The sequence below is a fragment of the Ambystoma mexicanum genome, chromosome 6q (assembly GCF_040938575.1).
Source record: "Ambystoma mexicanum isolate Mex_15411 chromosome 6q, UKY_AmexF1_1, whole genome shotgun sequence".
Classification (NCBI taxonomy): domain Eukaryota; kingdom Metazoa; phylum Chordata; class Amphibia; order Caudata; family Ambystomatidae; genus Ambystoma; species Ambystoma mexicanum.
In genome coordinates this window covers 1,524,133,061-1,524,155,411 of record NC_090937.1, presented here as the reverse complement: position 1 = coordinate 1,524,155,411, position 22,351 = coordinate 1,524,133,061, and the positions used below count along the sequence as shown (strand labels likewise).

Below are 22,351 nucleotides of genomic sequence, written 5' to 3'. Positions count from 1 at the left end.
TGAACTCCTCTGGTGAACTGAAGTTATGTGTACTGTCTAAAAAGTAAATATGATCTATTCTACTTATCTTGTGCCTTTTGCTCCTTTCTATGTACTCAACTGCTATTTGGCTCCTATTTCAGGGGAGCTCACACTGTCTCAAAACCTTAGAATTTCATATTGAAGTGTATTGGGTTATAATATTAAGTTGTCTTCTAGTGAAATGTTTTCTAAATGATTGTGTAGTACATTAATAAGTGTTTTTACAAAGACAACTTGAGTATAAGTGTTTACTTGAACCACTGTGATTGAAAGTCCTTTGTGTAACTAATTGTACTGCTCACATTCACTCTTGAGATAAGCCTGGCTGCTCAGCTCGCTACCAGAAATGCTGTGGTACAGACTTGTCCCAAAGGTTGGTTTGGCTAACACCTCTAGTCCTAATTGTGTGTAGTGGACCCAGAGGGTGCTGCCTGCAATTCTGCCTAACATGAGTCTTTTAGGAAAATGATGGCCGTCATAGCAGCCTTTGTCTGGGAGTCCCACGTTTGTATTTTGGCTGGAATACAATGACAGCCAGGGTTTTTGTTATAGACTAACAGAGCATAGACCGTCTTCAATCCTGTACTTTCTTAATTTCACCCACTTGACAGCTTGCTGATTTCCGAAACTCCTGGTCCTTCTGGTTGCCTGCGGTTTTGTAGTTCAGCTAGCAAGACTCAAGATTAGACACAGCTGATATTAAGAAAAGCTTGGTCTCAGGCAACAGTCCCCCGATCCCAGTTCCTCAAGGAATGAAGTCTGATCTCGTTTGGTGGTCCGGTCACTCCAACCTGACGGTCTCCTTTTTTTGGATGGATCCATTCCCTTAGGTACCATAACTACAGATTCCTCCCTGCTGGGGAGCAATGCTTGAGAATCTAAGTCTTTGACCATTGGAAAGGTCACAGCACATACATTATCTGTGATTATCCACCATCTTCCTGGCCTTGCAAGCCTTCCAATCAAACATCCCCCAACAAGATACAATGGTTTGCATCAGAACAGACCATTCCGTCTGTTCTTATGAACAAGATTTACCCCTGCTGATCCTACTGTCGTGATTAATCAGGCGGTCACTCTCAACTCGGGGACATACCTCCCCCAAGCAAAGTGGCGCACTCCCAAAGCATTTATACAGATTCAATTTTAGTGAGGCCTCCAACCAGTCACGCACCACCCCAACTACCCTATATGCCACCAAAGAGCTAGGAACCAGGCCGGTGTATAGTAAGAATATATTTTTAAGTGTTTACCAAGAATGATGGAACTGTTGCACAAACGTCAACCACCAATGCTGCGGCACTACATATCACTACATCTCACAACTCCAAAGTACTTGCCGTTACCTAAACAACACAGATGGAAAATTGAAATATACAGTCTCAACTTATTTGTATTTGTTTATTTATATAGCGCGCAACACCAGATCTAGGCGCTTAAACTTAAGAGATTGGTTTCAGTGCTTCAGGTAACAGATTAGTAAGCATAAAAAGTGCATTACAACATTGTGGAACGTACAAGGGTAATATCTCATATGCAAAGTGCAAAAAAGGTACATGGTGATCACATCCATTGAGCCTGACCCCATGTTGCAGGGCAGCAGCAACACACAGATTCAAAGTCAAATCTGTGGGCAAATATATTGTGGGATGTATCAACCCACTCATCCAAGCCCTGCAATATCACTGTGCCTTGCTGGCAGCAGAAACATCATAATGGCTGCCGGAAAGCATGCTGCTCGCCAGAAATCACCAGAAAATGCGCAGTGAAAACCTGAAAAATAGGCTGCCATCCACTTTTGCCTATCTTAGTGAGCACAGGAGATCACTGCCTAAAACCACCATTGGGCTACCCACAAAGCAGCCTGAAACCACTTGGAAATAGCAATGCTGATTGAAAAAGAAACAGAGCTAGTTTCAAAAATCGGTTTTCGGGGGTGTCAAAGTGCTGAAATCATGGCTCACAAACCACCCTAAAAGATCCAACCTCTTTGTTGGGTGTTCCACATCATTTACTGCAAGAATCCACACCAATAAAATGTCAGAAAAAATCATATGTTCTCAGAACAAAATCCTATTTTAAGGATACTGATGGAAAGACAGCTGTCAAAAATGGGTGTAGTACCGTTGCGCACCTCTATCAGAAAGCCAGTGTTTTAAAACTATTTTGGGTAAAGTTGAACATGGAAACCAAAACTATGCCAAAGAAGAGAATTCCATCAAAATGCCATATAGAGTGCCACACAGTGATTTCATTGTTGGAAAAGTCTTGATTTAAAGATGTTGCTTATTGTAAGTTTATAAATGTATTTTGCAATTGACCAGAAGGTAGTCTGATTTAGTTAAAACTTCAAGAGGCCTTCTTTTCATGAGAACCCTTCACACCTTGGGCCTTCCCACCAACAGGAGAGGATATCGCATTGACATGTATATCGGGAGAGGAGGACATTTTCTCTGCAGCCCAGAGGAAGGGACAATGGGGGCTTTGGGATGAATAGGAATATGCTGATTTGGGTGTCACTGGCCAAAAACAGCTCTGGGAGAGACAGGACATGTGACCCCCGAGTCAAGCCAGATCTGGGGCAGAGACAAACCATTGTGTGAATTGAATTGAAAGAAAATAGGTTTTATAAAATTGCTTATAACAAAGTGTACCAAGCTGGCAAAAATGTAAAACGTTGAGACGGTTAAAATGAAAAATTCACTCAATTTAAGACTAAGCTGGACGCCGTGTGATGTTCTGAGACTAAACCCCGGAATTAATAATATTGCAGCTGCAGTGTTTTTGCTATGAACATAAGAAATTACAGTAATATGCTCAGGATATGCATGCATGTATTAAATTTGGAGCAGAATGAATATTGGGAAACCCACCAAAAGCATGAATAAGTGGTCGTTTCTGAACCCAAGCTCGTAGGAACATGGGACTTGAACAGAGACATGCCTTAATTAATTTGTGATGTGTATATGTATTATGAACAACTTGTGTATCTGGGAAATGTTTTTTTGGAAAAATTGATTTTCTATGTAAAAGCAGAGGGGAGGGATTTCATCTAAGCCATAAACACAGCATCACTCTGACTCATTCTAACACGCTGATCCTTTCTCCAGTCAGGGGACAGGGAATCCTCTAACCTATCAAATCCTTAGAGGGTTGGGCATGTAGAATCAGCCTTCCCACCCACTTTGAAAACACATAAATAAGGACTGCTAGGACAGATGAGAAACGCACTCTTTTCCACTACTCGCCGATTTCTTGCGAAGCACCCTGACGGAAGACTCCAGACTCCAGATAGATCCAGACTCTAGAACCAGACTCCAGAACTTTGAAGCAGAAAGGCCCAATACCAAAAGCTGAACTCTTCTCAGCCAGCCTGCAGAATCTAGCAACCTGATTCTCACCTTCAACAGCCGGGCTGTGCTGTTTGCTTCTAGCTAAGAACCCTGTGCTAGAACCCAGATCCAGACCCAGAAAGCAGAGCTGTATCCGGAAACCATCAGATCCAGTCCGAGGGACCGAGCAGACCAGAGGCTGTGCTGTGAGCAGAACCCAGTGACTGAGACCTGTCTGGTGGCGAGTGACGTCAAACCCTTGACCAGATCGTTGACGAGGTGCATTCCATTCCAAAGCCGAGGAGTATCTAGTCTAGAACTGTTCATAACCAATCTTAGTTTAAAGTAATCTTACTCCAACCATTTTAACCTGTCCAGAACTGCATTATAGAATCTTGTGCCCATCCTGTTGGTAAATCTTTAAAGTGCATCTGTCATTTTTGAAATCTTGATTTTATTCTGAAAATCTACCTTCACAAAAACATCCGTAACTTTTTTTTGATAACATATTTTATTGTATTTTCGTCTTACAATACAATTACATTTAGCTCCTAAACATATAGCTTTGCATACATATGGTAGTGCTGTTTGAGGTATTGCTGCATATATGTGCACCCATCTCGGAGCACCAGCAGGAAACATTAAACACATCAAATGTCCGTTGACACTTTCATATTTGGTTCTTTAGGGTGGTGAGAGGTATTATTGACATACTTGCTAGGCCCCGGGGCGGCGATAGTGCTGTTCATCGGGCTGCATTAGTTCAGTGTGAAAGCGTTTCACAACGTTCGTTCCCATTTCCCCCAGATTTTGTCTGCTTTGCTCGGGCAACCTCTTGCTTAATAAACACGACGTTCCATTAGGATAATTGCGTCTATGTCCGATATCCATTGATCATATTGTGGAGTGACTTCTGAGCCCCATAGCTGTGCAATGTTTCTTGTTCCGCATCAATACCCAGGAAAAGGAGTTTGGGGTCAGTTGGGATTGGGCGGCCTAAGACCTTGGAGAGTCTTTCGCAACAACTTCGCCCGAAGTGTTGTATACGTGTGCATTCCCATAGGATTTGATAGAATGTTCCTTCCTCCCGCTTGCAACGTAAGCATTTTGGGTCAGATGTTTTGCCCCAGCTGTATAGTGCCACACGAGGGTAGTAAATTCTGTGAAGTATTTTCAGCTGAATGAGCATGATTCTCGCTGAGATTGCCGTATCCCTGGGATATATCAGGGTCTCAATCCAGTCTTCAGGTAGAATCGGGCCCACATCCCCTTCCCATTTCAGTTTCAGGCTTGTCAGTTCTTTGGCAAACGAGGAGATAGCATTATACATGGTGGATGTGATCTTGCTTTTCACACTGTCAATGACTGTATTTCTTTCTATGGGCGTGCACTCCGGCATTTCCAGCAGGAGGGATTTCTGTTCAGTGAGTGCATGATGTAGTTGGTTATAGTGGTAACTTTCAGCGACAGGGAGGCTGTATGTAATCGAGAGCTCTGCAAATGGGGTAATTTGGTTATTTGCATATATTTGCTGGATGGTATGAATACCAGCTGCTGCCCAAGTTGGCCATTTAGGGAGAATGCCGAGACCCTCAAGATGGGCGTTATTCCAGATAGGCTGGACTGGGGTGAGTGTGTTGTCCCAACCTATGTGCTTATGAGCTTCTTTCCATATTGGGGCCATATATGATGTAATCTTGCTTCCGGTGTGGCGGTTCACTCTATTGTATAGGCTTTCAATCTGGGTCATATCATGTCGGGCAGCAATTTCAGCCTGTATGTGGGGAAGTGTCGCGTCCCCATGCAGGATGTCATTAATCGTTGCCATCTGGGTCGCCCAGTAATAGACCTGAATGTTCGGGAGCCCTATACCCCCCCCTCCCAGACTGAGCGTTGGAGGGTTTTGAGCGCTATCCCCGGATGTTTCCCTCCCCATAGGAGCGTACGTGTTCTATCTATTAAGCGGAACTCTGTCGATGGAATATGGAGAGGGGCGTTCTGGAGGACATAGAGGGAACGGGGCAGGGCCAGCATCTTGAAGAGTGCTGCTCTGCCCAACAGTGTTAGTGGCAGCGATGTCCATTGTTCTACGACTTGGGCATATCTTTTGATCAGTGGCTGCAGGTTTTGGGTTACATAGCTGTCTAATTTATTCTCAATTAGGATGCCGAGATATCGGAATTGTGTGGGTTCTATACGATATGGGGAGCCGAGTGGTGGGATGCAGTCTACCCCTTTCACCGGGAAGAGCAGTGGCTTCGACCAGTTCACCCTTAATCCGCTAAAGACTCCGTAGTCTATCAGTATTTGGGTAACTATAGGGCAGGAGACCGCCGGGTCAGATACACTAGGAGGTCGTCGGCATACAAGGATACCTTAGTCTTAACAGTCTGAGATCCACCGGAAACCACTCCATGTGATCGAGCCCCGCAGGATGACTGCTAGCGGTTCTATTATTAATGCAAACCGCATAGCCGAGAGTGGGCAGCCTTGCCTGGTACCCTTTCCCAGTTGGAATTCGCGCAAAGGCCAACCGTTCAACCTTACCTCTGCCGTTGGGCAGAGGAGCTGGACCCATTTTTATAAAGGATTCACCAAATTGCATCTTCCTCATGATTGCCCATAGGGCCTCCCAGTAAACTGAATCAAAGGCCTTTTCGAAATCTATGGCCAGTAGTGCTAGTGATTGATGTAGTACAGGTGCTCTCTAGTGCCAGACGGGAGCCTACGAATATTCATTCTCGTTGACATTTGGGGCATGAAGCCACATTGGTCCGGATGCATCAGTGTTGTAATGACCGTTTGGAGTCAATTGGCAAGTACTTTAGCAAGTGTCTTGGCTTCACTGTTAAGTAGGGATATGGGCCTATACGAGCTGCACTCATCTGGGGGTTTGCCTTCTTTGGGGATCACTATTATGGTGGCCTTACGGAGGTCTGGTGGGAGCCTACTCTTTGTTAGGGAGTGTTCGAACATGTTGAGAAGCTGGGCGGATAAGTCTAGATGATTCCGTTTTTGCCAGCTGTCGATTGGGAACCCTTTGGGTCCTGGAGTTTTGCCTGTTTGAAGTTGGGAGATGGCCGCTGATATTTCGTCCACTGTTACTTTGCTATCTAGCATGCTGACCTGTTCCGTGGTGAGTGTTGACAGTGCTGTCAATCATGGCGGAGGCTGGTGTGGCGGTTGGGGGTTTGTAGAGATCTTCGTAGAAATCCGCAAATCGTTCTGCAATTTCCACATCGGTGGAGGCTAGCTCTGCATATGTTGTCTTAATACACTTCACCTTCCTTTGCCCCTCTTCTCGTCTCTCCAGCCATGCAAGCATCTTCCCTGCTTTTTCTCCCGTTTCATAAAGGCGTGCCTTCATGGCGTGATGTGCTTTTTTGGCGCAGTCCAGCGATAGATTGTGCAGTTTCTTATGCGCCAGCGTTGGGGCTCGATTGGACTCGGGGGTATCATTGGCAATGTGCTCTGCTTCTTTGCTCACCACTTCTTTTTCGTCCGTTTTGATCAGTTCACATTGTGCTTTTTTCTTTGCTGACGTCCATGAAATGATTTCGCCTCTTAGGACTGACTTGTAGGCCTCCCACAGTATGCTGGGGTCATTGACCGAGTCTAAATTTAGCTCGAAGTAGTTGGAGGTGGGTGCCTCTAACTTCTCTTGTAGCTGGGGGAACCCCAGGTAATAGGAGTTCAACCTCCATGTAGGTGGGGGACACGGCGCCTCTGTTTCTAATTCAAGTTTCAGTGGGGAGTGATCCGAGATGCCTCGTGGGAGGAAGGAAGCGCTGCATATTTTGTGCACATTCTGATTCGGAAGGAAGAGATGGTCTAATCTGGACATAGAGGTGTGCACTCCGGAGTGGAAGGAATATTCCCGCTCCTCCTTTTGTATGTCTCCCATGCATCTCGAAACCCCATTGCAGACGCGAAGGCCGCCAATTTGGTGGTGGCGGAAGGATTCCTGGCTCTCAGGTGGGAGCGGTCTGAGACCTTATCCATGACTTCGTTGAAGTCCCCTCCCATCACCCATGTGTCTGCAGCATTTTCTGCCAGGATCGGATGATGACTGCTAAGAGAGCACTGAATAGGGATTGGGGGGGGGGGGAAGAGTATATTGCCATAAACGCCAGGGTTTGATTGCAGAGTGTTGCCTGAATGTGTACATAGCGCCCACCTTTATCCTGTGTGATGTGCGTGATCTCCAGCGGAAGCCTTTTATGAATCAAAATTAGCACCCCTCTCGCACCCATGGAGAAACCCGCATGTACTGCTGTGCAGTAATTGGACCTTTGGAAGAATTTATGAGCGTTAGGCGCCTTGCGTTTGGAACTGCTTCAGGTGCCATTGGGTGTGTTGACTGTAGGCTCACGGGTACGTTTCCTAGGGTGCGTTTGCAGCAAGATTACAGCATAGGCCATGCTCATTGTGCTCTTAATCCCTTTTGTATGCTAAACATTTTAAACAAACGTTGTCTCCAACTCCCCCCTCCCTATACTCCGACCCCAACTAAAGCATCTGACGACCCAACATGAACTCGTGAACAGTTAAACTTTACAACACCGCTCTGTGGTGCTGAAGATTGAGTCTTGGTCTGGGGGGCGGGTGTTTGGCTGGCCACCGGCCTAGGTGTGCTCTGTGGTTAATTTGCTATGTAGAGCAAGAGCACTGTTGCTGCATTACACTAGTGGTTTTACCATTTTGTGCAAAACTGCACTTAGTTTATACATTTCCCTGCTACGGGTTCTCCAGTTGTGGTTGCTGCGGTTCCTGTTCCGGCGGCCGCTCTGGGCGTGGGTTGTTTTGTTCTCCTCTTCTTCTCCCCTCCGTGCTCCAATCGCCCTCTGTATGTCTTTCGGTCCAACTCCACACTTCCTTGGGGTCCGTGAAGTGCACAGTTGTTCCCTTGTGAAATATCTTGATCTGGGCGGGGAAGATTAGCCCATATTTGACACCCATCGATTGCAGAAGTTTCTTGAGCGGGTCGAAAGACTGGCGCGCTTTCTGTACCTCCCTGGTTAAGTCAGGGAAGAAGGCAATCCTTGATCCGTTGAATGTGACTGTCCTTTTCGATATCGCCAGTTGGAGTACCGTGTCTCTGTTCCTGTAATTCAGGAATCTAGTGATGACTGTGCGGGGTAGAGCCCCTGGTGTGATCTTGCCGGTTGGAATGCAGTGGGCTCGCTCAATAGAGAAGAACTTGGAGAAGGACTCCGCGTCATAGGTGTTCACCAGCCATTCTTCGAGGAACAGTTCCATGCAGTCTCTTTCTGCTTTTTCAGGAAGGCCGATTATGCGAATATTGTTACACCTGGATCTGCCTTCGCTATCATCTGCTCTTGCTTCCAGGATTTTGATGCGTGTCAGCATGCCCGCCACTTGCCGATTTACTCCTCGCAAGCCATCTTCGGTTTCCGAGATCCGTGCCTCCGCTTCTCCCGTGTGGGGGGTCAGCTTTTGCAGGTCATGTCATAAAAGGGACCCGTCCGCACCGATACTGTCCATCTTTTTCTCCCCCCTCTCCTTACCGCTGCGTCTTGTATCTCGGAATGGTGACTCTGTAGCAGTAGTTCTCAGTGAGGGGGATTCAGTGCAGACTCTACGCGATGCGGAGCGCCTGCTGTCCCACTGTCGGTCCTCTCGACTGATGGCCCCCAGTGCACGGTGTCTCAGCGTCGCAGAAGCCACCGAGGCCCTGTTTCCCCATAATGCTGCACAGGGCAGTTTCCGACGTTTCCCCTCGGTCTCAAGACAGTTTCTCCGGCTGCCGTCCAATGTTTCGTCACCAGGCTTGCCCACTGGGTATTTCCCACAAGGCGCCGATTAGCAGGGCTGGTACATGACAGGGAAGCGGCACATGATTCCCGGACGGATCAATGCGATGGGCGCGAAATCGCCGCCTCACGCTCACCCGCAGCCGCTGCAATTACTGTTTCCATCCACTTCTGGGACTCGCTCTCCTCTGCCGTGCTTTCCGGCTAGTATACGCTCGCGGCGGCCATCTTGGCGGCAGTGTTCGTTCCGGGTCCTGTGTCTTCCACACGGCTGGAGCTCCGATTTTCACTCCGATTTTGCACAGTTTCAGAGCGATTCGGTGCAGCAGGATTTCATGCACCAGTAGGGATGTAACGTATAACGGTATACCATTAAAGATACCGTGAACCACGTAATTGAACAACAATAACCGTCACATTGTTTATACCGTTTATACCGTTAAGTGTGCTTTTCAATCTGATTTGGAAAGGCTGCAGTAAGCAAGTGCTGCGCAGTCTTGGTCTTGCACTGTTGGATGTGCCATCTTGCAAGCAGTATCAGTTGGAGCAGTTTTTAATGCCATTCCATAAACCACACCTGCCTGACACAAAATCAGTAGGTTAGCAATAGGAAGAATAAATACAGTGCCAAGAGGGAAAAGGGTTTACTTTGGGTTGGCAGCTGTGGGGTTTAAATATTTAGAATGGATAATATTTGCTAAAAATATGACAATGGGGGGATTTCCGTGGTTCTATCATTGAACTTACATATAATAAGTCACACTGCGAAGTTCACTCATCTGTGGGTATTCCCTGCTGCCATACCAAAGGGTAAGATGTCCGTGATTACTGAACACCTTTTGGCCCTCAAGTAAACTAAAGGCTGTATCGTAAAGAGCGTGCGTGTGTGCGCACAAGCGTATACTACCATCAGCCTCCATTGATCTGTGGCATGCAGGTTATAAAGATGGCAACATGTTCATCTTCACCATTGGCCAGTGGGGGAGCTAAAAGCCTAAATGACCACTTAAGAAAAGCTATTCAGTTTGCTTTGCCAGCGCAGCAGGCCTCCCCTCCTCCCCCCTCATCCTCCTCCTCTCCACATGAGTTTGTGTTTGGTGGAAGCAAGGGGTGGCATTTCAGTGGAAAGTATGTTGAAAAGCCCAATTCTGGCCCTGGGTGCCTGGTTTTGTTTGCGATGATAAATCTGACAATTTATGACCTTTTTAGAAAATATTTGTTAAGATTGGTTAACTCCACCTGCTATACCGCGATAACCATGATATACCATCATTTGGCAAGAATGTTATCGTACCGTCATAAAACTAATACCGTGACACCCCTATGCACCAGTGATGTTTTGTAGCCTCTCGGACGCATATCACAGTAGGATCAGTACAGGATGAGGCCGGTGGCACGGGAGCAGTAAAACTCACGTCTGGCTGCTGGCCACGCCCCCCATCCGTAACTTTTAAACCGCTACGATCCTAAGCGTTCCAACAAACCCAAAATGACATTCCAATTAATTATAGTTTTTCCGTAATCGCGATTTATGCACGTGGAAAAATTGACACGAATTGCAATTTGGCTCAATTTAATTTCTTGTTCTCAATTGCTGAAATTCGTTTTCAATCTGATAATCTTTCATGAATCATTGCTAGTGTTGACATGAACCAATCCAAAGTAACTATCACTTATTCTGACTATCCTTTAGTGAATTAAAATCTTTTTTCCCTTTCATGACAATCACATTCAAAAGTATGTTGCCTGTTTTAAAATCATTCCTGTGTCTCTAAGCTTGCTGCGGGGACTGGGATTGAGCTGCATTATTGATTGTATTCCTGAAACCTGTGTGCCCTCATTTCCATCTCTTCATATTGCATACTGGGGGGAGTGAGTAGTCACAGGGGAAACAGTGACCATATTATCTTTTGATTCAAATCATATCAAGTCTATTTCTGTGTTGCATTCTTTCCCATTAGTGCATTCCCTTGAATCCCATAAAGTATTCTCTGCTACAGTATCCTTCATATTCATACTCCTAAGTGATTAAAGAGATTGTTAATTTTGTAATATTACCTACCCATTGTTGATTATCGTCCATATTCATAAGTGTGCTATTCAAATATTATTTTCTTCATAAAAGTGAGATATATATATAATTCTTCAAATAAATCTTCAAATAAATCTTTTAATTTACAAAACAAACCTACTTCTTGGCTCAGTGAGGTCAGGGGGATTCAAAGAGAGGGGCGTTGTATAAGGGTTCATCCTCCAGATTTAAAGAACTTTGACATAAAAATATATAAATAAGGGCTTCCATTGGGCATCCCATCCTAAGCATTGAGTTAGTTGGATTGCTGGATTGAAGTCACTTACAACATGGAGCCTACCCCATGTCGCAGGGCGGCAGCGGCACACAGATGCAAAAGTCAAATCAATGAGCATATATATGGTGCCTACCCCATGTTGCAGGATGGCAGCTGCACACAGATGCAAAAGTCAAATCAGTGAGCAAATACATGGTGCCTACCTCATGTTACAAGGCGGCAGCAGTATGCCAGTTGAGGTTAATTAGGAGGCACTATAGGTTTGCACGAATGGCATGAGGGGAGGGGCCTGGGGGTCTCCAAGGCAGGAAAGGGAGTTGGGGGCCCACACAGCATCACATGTGGCCAATGTGGTGGTGGGGGAGCCCACACGGCATCACAGGTGACCAAGGAGGGGATGGGATGAATACTGTAAGCAGACAGGGACCTCAGGAGTGGGCCGGCCAAGCCTATCGGCTTGCAATAGGCTGTGATGTAGTGCGCTCCAGCCTATCTGAAGTCACAGAAGAAAAGAGCCCCAGGCAGTATCGAGGCGAAGGTGGCCATCCTAGAATAGCAGTTACAGGGAGCAAAGAACAGAGTAAAAGGATCCAAGGCTCTTTTGTCAGCAAGGATACAGCAAAAAAGCACACACACACGCTCAGAGGGTGAGGTGCTGCATAGTGTGCACAAAAATCATTAAAAAGAATTGGCGCAATTGTGCGTGTGAGGTGCAGTTGCCCAGGGGCTTATGTCTTCTGAAGATGGTGGGCAGGCAATGGATGGCCTCTGGTGGTGGGTGGAAGGCAAGCAGCTGTCCCCCACAGAGCTCCCTTGAATAGCGGTAAATTCGATGAAATGCGAGATTCTGAGCCGGGCCTGGAGTGGGCATTGTGGGAGGGCTGTCCAAGCCTGCCGACTTGCAATAGGCTCTGATGTAGATAGATTCAGCCTATCCGAAGTCACGGAAGAGCTCCAGGCACTCCAGTGCTGAGGCAAAAGTGGCCGTCTTAGAATGGCAGTCATAGGGAGCAGAGAATGGAGTAAAAGGATCCAAGGCTGTTTTGACAGCAAGGATGCAGCAAAAAAGCACACACGGTCACAGGGAGGCGCTGCATAGTGCGCACAAAAATCATTAAAATAAATGATAAATGAGGGTGCACTTACATGAAATTAACCAATAAAAAGCGTTCACAATACATGGTGATGGCTTAGTTGGTCCCAATACACTTTACTCCCAGCAACCCCCACCCGTCTGGCATCAATTGGATATGACTCCTCTGATTTGAAGGCAAGTTCCAGAGAGTGGAAACACAGTGAAATAATCCTTTTGGATTTATTATGTGAAAGGCAATATTTGAGAAAGAAACTCAATGGGGAAAATAGTTTTTTGCTTTTCTTTGCAAAGCAAGGTTTGGAAAAGGATCTCCAATGGGGAAATCGTTTTTCAACAAACATTCAAAGGACATGCAGTGCTTTAGGATTCTGGTTTGGGGGGCACAGGACTAAATGCGAAATTTAGTTTTGCAACACACATACAATTGAGATGTAATGCTTGGTAATTCTGGTTTGGGATGCTAGGGAATAGATGGGAAACTTCAATACCCCCTTCCCATTCACTTGAAAGGTAGCATTTTAGGATTACTTCTTTTGGGATTCAGGACCCCCCTTCTGGATAGGAGTTGGGGGTTTTCGAAGGACAGTCGCCCAAGTCTTTTTTTGTCTATACCGGCTCTAACCCACAAGGCATGAATTTTGTTAGTTTCAAACTCTAACACTACTCATCCTGTAATTTTTCTATATGGGAATTAATTGATGTATTTGATATAAAGGTGTGAAGGACAAACGCGCTTTCACCCCCTCCCCCACAATTTAATAGAAGGGATTAAGGCAGGCAGTTCCCACACCATTCAATTTCCACACAGTGGGTGGTTTTCTATGGGGAAATAATTTGAGTGAGATTGGATAAATGGTGCAAAGGTCCTACCACTTTCACCCCCACCCTACCCACTAATGGAAATGGATGAAGGCAGGTAGCTTCCCACACACTTGATGGTTTTTTGAATGAGTCTACTTACATAGGAGGCCTTGGTTATGGGGCATCCAGGGAAAAACACAAGGGCTTCAGTCAAGGATTTTCTCCTGCACCCAGACTTCGTCTGGCTCTTCAGATGGCGGTCCCATCTAGCTTCTAGATTTCCCTGTCACTGTCGCCAATGCAAGGATAGAGGCCTCTCTACTGCTGGACTCTTGCGAGGAACAACTAGCAGACTACCTCCAGGAATAAAGTGGAAAAAAGCCCTGTGTGATACAAAATTGACCTCTTATAGGGCTGATGATATTACTAGATTATCATAATTCCCGCGATAAGGATTGGCTAGCACTCTCCCTTCATGTCCCACCAAGACGCCCACTGGCTGCTCATAGGAACAGGAGTTGGTGGGGAGATGGGGTATATGATGTAAACTGAGAGAGGAGTAAAAATACATCATTTCAGAAGGGTGGGTTTTACTTTTTAGCATGGCAGCTATGCACATTTTTCAGATAACTACATGAATCTATATATTGTGGGATTCTACATTTTATGGAAAGTCGGACAATATTGATATTTCAGCATGCCCTTCCTTGGCAGAGCTATAGTTTTTCGCAATTTGCTCCTGAGATGAAATGGTCAAAAATGGTACACTTCCCAATTCCAACATTAACTTCACGATCTATCACGTCACGAATTGTCACGTGCCTCAGACTTATGAAAATGCCAGAATTATAATTCTGATCATAACTTAAGTACGTCATAAAAACTTTGTTTTTACATGGTCCCAACTGGCTTTTTTCCCCTTTTTAAAATGAGCCCGGGGTGAGCTCACCGGGACGTACAATTCTCTTTAAATTAAAGAAAAGGTGGCTCAATGTTAATGGGAAGGCATAGCATGGATCCTCCAGTTTCACATTCAGATCAAACCCAAGCAGTTTCATTTTCTCCAAATCACATGACTGGGAAATCTGGCTTTTAAGCCCATGTGATTCTGCCCTCCCCTCCTGAGCTTCAAATGTCTTTGCTTGGACCTAATGCACAATTAAATGGGGAGGTTTGAACTTGTGGGTCATTTCTGTTGGTCATGTTCTGTGTCGCTGCAGTTCAGATCTCATCTTTTTTTGTATTTTTAACTTAACCAGGCCCGCTTTTCCTGGAGGTCCTCAGCCAAAGGTCTGGAGATCAAATTCTCGAAGGCAAAGTCCTTTCAGTTCAGTGGGGAAAACACCAGCTGCTTGCACACTTCAGAAAATACAGCTTTAAATCGACAAGATGTGCTTACATGTAACATTTTCACATTAGATCTAGGCATGGGGTTTAAAATATAATCTTTCTTTCTCAATATATTAGAACAGCGGTAGATTGATTCTTAATCTAATGCTCACAAATGGGCCATACATTTCAATGGAACACCACATTAGCCAGGTTCACTCTCACAATAGTGGCCTAACAAGACCTCTCCAGGCTCTCTGGGGCAGCATTTTTAACCCACACTACTACTGTCCCTTGCGGCAATGGGCCCATCAGAAAGGGTATGGCTTCAAGTGGTAGACATCCTAGGTTAAGAGAACTCTGCGGCAGAGACTCTCCTGCTTGACAACTGCAAAACACAAATGGGAGCTGAACAACTAGGTCCTTGCCAAAATGTTCCACAAGTGGGAAGCTCCTCACAATTATCTATTTGTGACATATCGCCACAAGAAGCTCCTCTTGAATGACTCCAGAGAGGGTCTAGGTCCACAATTGCTGGGTGTCACTCTAGAAAGCTCCTGCAACAATCTGTCAGCGTTTGCATTTCCACTTCTGCCCTCAATTCATCACACCCTTCTGGAACTGAGGGAGGCAGAGAAATGCACGGTAGTGTTTAATGCACCATGGTGGCTAGCCAGGTTCTGGTTCTAGGACGTGACCAGCCTCACAGTCTGTCCTCTTAATTTGTCGGTGATCCCGAACATTCGCCATCAAAACTATGAGCAGGCGTGGCACCCCTACCCATAATCGAAGTTAGCGGCCCGGTTCCTGAGCTCAGGTCGCTAGCGCACATGGACGTTTGCGAAGATGAGTACACCTCCGACTGAGCTAAACCTGAACTTGTTAACACCTCCCATGTATGACTCACCTGCCAGGGATTAAGAATCTGCATAATTAACAGCTACTCCCTGGGCTGAACCAAAGCTGAACATTCTAACACCTCATTCCCGGTGTGCCGTAACTGGCTCAGCTAATCCTTTAGCCACCGGGTGCGCAGCAGAGTTTGCACCTGGCTACAGGAACTGACTAAAGGAGGTGTTGTAAATATGTTTAGTTGATTATATTCCAAGGAAATTATGTCAAATGTGAGCTGTTTAATGTTAGTGTTATTTTTACAATACCAATAACAATAACAATAAAAACAGCATATTGCGCAAGCAATATATTCTGAATGCTAGTACATACTGGCTTGTCACTAAAGTAAAGTCCTTGATTGACTAATTGATTATGCAATTAGTTACCCACTGTAGAGACTCGCCTACTCCTAGTCCAGAGACCCTTTCCTCCATACGCCCACCCACCTTACTTTCTAAAAAATTTTCATTAGTTGATAAAATGTTTGACCTTTGCAATCAAAAAGGACTGAAGGGCGATGAACAGGCTGGGCTGAATATGGACTCGTACTGGGCCTCGTGTAAAAATTTGCTCCGGTCCCATCCTACTCATAAGTATGGGGGAAGGGAAATATGTTAGTCACTGCAGAGGGTAACGTTTATCGTAGCAAGGCATAATTTTGATTGATCATTTTATAGTCTTTACAGCAATTTTTTAGGGGTTTGTAATAACATTACTTGAGCAAATGTTTAAGGTTCCCTGCAAAACGGGCTCATTCTATGGCAAAAAAGAAAATGTACAAATTGCATTAACTGTCTGAAGGGATTTTAAGTTTGCTACGTTAACTGACAACGTTTTGCATGTTCTAAGCTAAGCCTTAAAACACATGATTACCCTCCCACTGAGCTGCAATCCTTCTCTGGGCTACCAACTTACCTAATGTTGCCCCCAGTAACCCTTTTGCCCTGCAAACAATCTAGAAAGTAGCACCTGTAACCTGTTTCTACCACTCCTTTGTTTAACCTCTCATGTTACGGGACCTTCACTGCTTGCTACAAAATGTACTATCCGACCCATTATAAAAGGAACATTTTAAAAATGTTCACCCCAATGTCCGTACTTGCTGTTGGCATATCTCTCTTCTTTCACCCTATTCTAAAATGCCAGTGTGTAGCGTTCCTTGATAGTACTTGATACCAATGGACTCTGTGATGCACCACCAAGCGAGTTCTGCAGTAAGCACTCCACGGATATGGTGCTCATATACCCACATTCCTACATGCTACTTATTACTCTAAACGCAGTTCTCCTCTTCCTATACTCTGCTGCCTTGACAGTGTTTGTCACTTGTTCCCTTCTATCTACCTTTGTTAATATTGAAGTCCAAGACTGTTCTTGACAGGATTACCACTACACATCAGCACAATTCTTCTCAACCTCATCCTGGAAACTCTATCCCCCACCCCCCTCCCTGATGATGTTATCTAGAATCTGTTTGCCCACGTCTCTTAAGGCTTTGCTGTTAATCTCCCAGTTAATGACCCACTTCACTGGCTTCTTCCTCCACATTTTCGCTAATGACACTCAAATCATCTTCCCACATTACACTGCTCACACCCAAACCATCTTCTATAGCTGGCTTTCTGCTTTACTTAATTATACCATAAAGCACCAGTCATCTACCTCTGACCTTTAATTCTCCAACTCCTATTCCCTGTACGTTGTCCTTTCCCTTGATCTCCTTACCCACTCCTCCTCCCTCCCTGCCCTCTAAGGCATGCAAACGTTGGGTCCATTTTGACCCCCAGAACAAGAAGGTAAACTCTTTATCGGTTGCTAACCCCGTATCTCCCACTGGCACTCACTGATAACTCCAGCAACCCATTCTACCCACTTTCCAAAAGCAACTGTTGTAAAGTACCTTGCAAAGCAATTTCTCTTCTCACGGCTGTTGTCCTCATGTGCTCTTTTTAATCAAAGTGTTGGCCTCATTACTAAATGTATACAAACCTACAATTCTCCAGCATTGGATCTTTCATGGATTCACATGCTTAGAATATTCGCCGTCGTCAGACTGGGAACCCAGTCTGACTGGGAATATTCTAAGCATGTGACTCCATTAAAGATACACAGGTAAGAAACTATTCCCATAACAATTGATATACAAGTTTCAATGTCAGATAAAAAATGCACATTAGGTGTCCTGTCCGAGACATGACATGAAGTGTGAATAGTGCATTACTCATTTACTAAATGGTCAATGTTCAGGCATTGTTTTAATTTGCAAGTTTATGTATCTTTTTTCATGGAATCTCTATATACTGAATATACACGCGTGTTAGTGGGTGTTTAATGTGTGTTCAATTAAAATTATTTTACTAAAAGGTTGTGTAATTATCCTTAATGAAGTTCCTGTTTTCTTCTATTTATAGCCTTTACAAGTAATGTTTTCTGGTGAGGCCACTCACAGGAAGTACTATTCGACAACCCATGGTGCTTTGCTTTCTGGTCAGAGAGAGGCGGCTCACCTCACTGAAATGTACCAAGACCTATTACAATACAGGAACTTCAAGGCGTAATGTTGATAAAGAACCACTAACTCGTGATTCCTTTTACTAATGTGTTATCTTTTCTTTTTTTAAATCAAATGTAGAGCAATTTTTATCTTTTTCTCAGAGTCTCAACTGTTTTAAAAAAAAAAGTGTAAAACTGTACTTTTTCAAATAATGTACTGTTAAACGAAAAGGGTGCTCTTTTCGTCTTGTACCTGTTTTGTGTCATTTCATTTTGATTGCACTTGTGGAGCATCCGATTTCCTGTATTGTAAGTGCCTTCTATACTAAACACTTAAAAGGGGAAAAAAGTTGTAATAAAATTATTTCTATCTGTGATGTTGTCTTTACTGCAAATCAATGCTTCTTCTTGATAGTGACTGACTCAGACTAAGGTTGAGGTCACATTAGTCACATTGACCAGTGCATACTATTAGAAAACAAGCATCTATGTGCAGCTGGTCACTTAAATTGATTAATTTTCTTTCCTGCTTGGATCGATTTTGGCCTCTTAGTTGTGACTTAGGTGTTATTTGCGAAGTGCTCACGCGCGTTTTTCCCTGGATCTGAGTGTGCTCGATGGCCTGTGTCTGGGATTCACCGAAGGCTAACATTTTATAGTAAATTGAAACTTTGCATTGAAAGGTACATAAGGTGTGAAGAGGATAGAAAGAAATGGTAGTCATGGAAATCAAGGTGCATGAATCGCCACGCGTGGTCCTTTGAAGGCCTGCAAAGCGTGAACGGTGAGTTAGATGGGTGGGAGGTGGTGCACAAGGTGAGTTAATGTCATGCAACTTATACAAGGTGTCTTAAAGCCATGGGTAGCATAAAAGTTAAAAGGTTGACCGCAAATGCATGGGGCATAATTAAGCATCAGGCGTGGAAGGCATAAACACGTTTGCCCGGCATAAGCCATGTAAGAAAAAACATGTAAAGGCCATGTAAGGCCTTTATTCATGTACTAGTCATTGTAAAGGTTAGCCTTGATGAGTTACTCTTCACCACATGGTTCATGGTTTGTTAGTTTATTTTCCCCACTCCAAATGTGCAGGTATTCGTGCTAGAGCTGAAGCTGACGAGTTAGCAGGGGCACATACTATTGGGGATCTGGCAAGTGGTAAACCGAACAGAATGTTGCACATATCTCACAGCTAAAGGTGGAACCTTGCTTCAATTAAACGGCCAATACACTTACTGGCGTCATCTTTTATATTTTAAAAGGATTGCTCTGTATTTCAACATTAAGCTTAACTTAAATTATGGATATGTTTTTCGCTCAGTCTGTATTTAAGTTTATCCATCATATGTCTTCAAAATGAAGTGATTAGTTGCCTGCCCGTTCTGGTCCAACCCCAATCCCCCTGACAAATGTCCCACATCTTATAACTAGAATGCAGAGTACTTTTGGGACACAGCACACACATTGCATGACTGGTTCTCACACTGTAATGAAACGTCCGTTACATTGTAGCTTTTATGTTTGCTAATAATTTGCACATATAAGGCGTTTTGGCTCAATTACATCTTATTCTGCTATTAAGGCAGAGGCACGGGCACATTGTAGTGTGGCCCCACCGCCACTGACCAAGCACAGTAGAGTACATAGGGAGCCTTGGTTAATGTTGGCATTAATATGCTCTACTGTGGCACCTAATGCATTGTTCCCGAGAGTGAATAGATGTGTATTCACCCCTCTGTCCATTACTAACTTTGATCTGAAACGATGTACATCTGAAAAAAGAATGAGCCAAGCAATTCCTTTGCTGGATTTAGAATGGATTTCTTTGATAAAGGATTTGAGAGGTACTACAGTAGTGAGTGTTCCGATATTTTTTGCAGGGTTACTTGCAGTGATTTGCTAGTGATATGTGAGCTTGTTGCAAACTCTGTGGTAGAGTGGGAAGATGTTAGTGAGCGCATGAATGGTTGACAGCACAGACCGACAACACATTAGATGCATACATCGTTGTTGGTCTCCGATTTCATGTTGCTGAGTGAATGGAAAGAGACAAGGTTGTCTGCTTACCCTCTTACTTTTTAACCGAGCCCTTGCGCCCCTATTACAATTTTAAAATATAAATGCAAAGTCTGTACATATATAGACAGTTCATTTCAACACCGTCTAAAAAACGATGCTCCGAAGTATCTTCGGGCAATGTAGAACTTCTTTGAGCTATTAAACTCGGTGAGAAAAGCCAGGACACATCTCCAACCTGCAATGAAGGTGATGGGTGGGTGGGGAATTAAGGTGGCGGAGTGATGCTCACTAACCTTTGACTCATCTCCATTAAGCAAGAAATTAATGGCCTGCACTACATCTCACTATCTTGGGCAAAATGCATGTGATTAAGATGAAGTGCTGACACGAATCTTATAATTTTCGTTCCATAGCTTATCGTGTGTAGGAAAGTTACAGCACCACACTGAAGTTCTTAGCTGATTCTTATGAGGATTTGGGAAGGCGAACTATACTATACTAAGGTAAGTTAAGCTGACTTTGGCTTGCACTACTTTTATATTTAAAAGCAGTATGCTGTATTATTATTAGATATGCTATCGGAAGCAATAAATGCTCTTGGATGAACATAAGAACATAATCTTATTGAAGGAGATCTTATTGAACTGGAAAGCTCTTCCTCAGAGCTGATCTGCTGAAACAATTAATTGGCGCATCATCCATGCAAGGTATAGTCTGAATCTGGGGAGGTAATGCCAGTCGCGTATCAGGTAAGTACAGGAAGTCTGATTGTGAGGAAGCCTCCTATGTGATGCATCTGCTTGCACCCTCTAATTTTGGAAGATGGGCTGCTCTGTTAATTTTGCCGCCATATTAGATTTCATAGCAAGGCTACCCAATGTATAGCTGTGTTTCTCAGTTTTCTTTTTATAAAGGTAAAAGTGTATTTTTTTTTAAAACATTTTTTGGACAATCTCACCGGAGTCTGGCTAATCACCAGAAAGCCATGAGCATCAGATCATCATTACATGGTTGGTTATTGCCCATATCCCCTGGAGTATCTCGTAAGCAAGTTGCAAGTACAGTAACCTGGGTAATGAGGTGAGTGTGCGTTATAAGTAGGTTCCAGGGCATATGTCCAGAGCCCTCGATCTTCTTGGACACGATAGGGCTTCAAGATCCTTTTGCTTGGAAGACAAAGGGGAACACACCGATATAAAGGGCAGTTTGGAGTTTCTAATGTTTGCAGCGTTTCGCCATCCATAGATGCGTCGAGAGGGCCTCTGTGTTTCTCCACAACTGAATTGCCAATTTGTTTTTTTTTTTTATTACTTGTATATAATCAGAGAACAGATTTTTACAAGAACTGGTTCCGTTCGAAGCGAATCCGCTTTGCGTTGCGGACAATTTGACAGTAGAGTGAACCACAGTCTCAGGTTTCTGTGGGTGAGGAATCAACGGCCGCGCTGATTTTTATCTTTTCAATTGCAAATTCCAAATGTTTGGCGGCTGCCGTGTGCCATCGGGTCTTTTCGCCGTTGATAATGCGGTTCCACCAGATGTCTTCATTACCCGCAAAGGAGGTGGCTGTCAGAGGACTGAAGTAGGCGATTCTGGGTTGGTGCAGGGCAGCGCAACACATCAATAGATGTCTTATCGATTTGGTCTGTTCAGAGTTTTGGCAAAGTCTGCAGGTTTTTACTTTTGATCTCGTTCTGATAGCTAGAATGTCTTGCGTCGGTAACACATTCAAACGGGCTTTCAAAAAGATTCTCATAAGAGATTTACTGGGGTATCTTTTACAGTAGGCCATTGGTTCTTTTAGCTTATTCGTATTCATTGGCAGGTGGACTAGAAGTTTATTAGAAGTAGATTTATCAATGGTTGTAATCCAGTCCCAGCAATCCAGTTTAGTTTTGATCCTGGTTGGGTTGTTCTTCAGTTCCTCTTCCGTACAGGCAATTAGGTGGAGTTTTTGTTTTTGTTCCATGGCCCACCTATTCATAAAGTGGTTTTTGCCTTTTCCAATTTCTTCAGCTATCATGTGATAAATTTTCAGGCTATCTGGATGGATGACTTTCCTGTATAGCTGTAGAGTACTGTGGTCCATCACTGCTTTCAGGGATATGAGGCCGAGTTCTCGTCTGATCGGCGCTACTGATGTAGAATTAGGAAGTCCTAGAACTGCTCTCCAGATTAAACCTTCAAGTCTTGGCCAGAAATGTAAGGGAATTGAGGGTGTGGCGTCCATGCCATACGTCAAAGAAGGGATGATTTTTGACTTGTAGAAACTGATTGCTGGCT

General features: G+C 44.3%; 1 protein-coding gene across 1 annotated transcript in view; it reads left to right on the top strand.

The window, feature by feature from the left end:
• The window catches only part of SMOX (spermine oxidase), a 255,085-nt gene extending 236,659 nt beyond the window's left edge, over positions 1–18,426 (top strand). Inside the window, exon 7 of the mRNA XM_069632218.1 lies at positions 17,968–18,426. Within this exon, the coding sequence (XP_069488319.1) occupies positions 17,968–18,114 (147 nt within the window). The 3' untranslated portion in view covers positions 18,115–18,426. The remainder of the gene's footprint in view (positions 1–17,967) is intronic.
• The last annotated feature ends 3,925 nt before the right edge of the window (positions 18,427–22,351 follow it).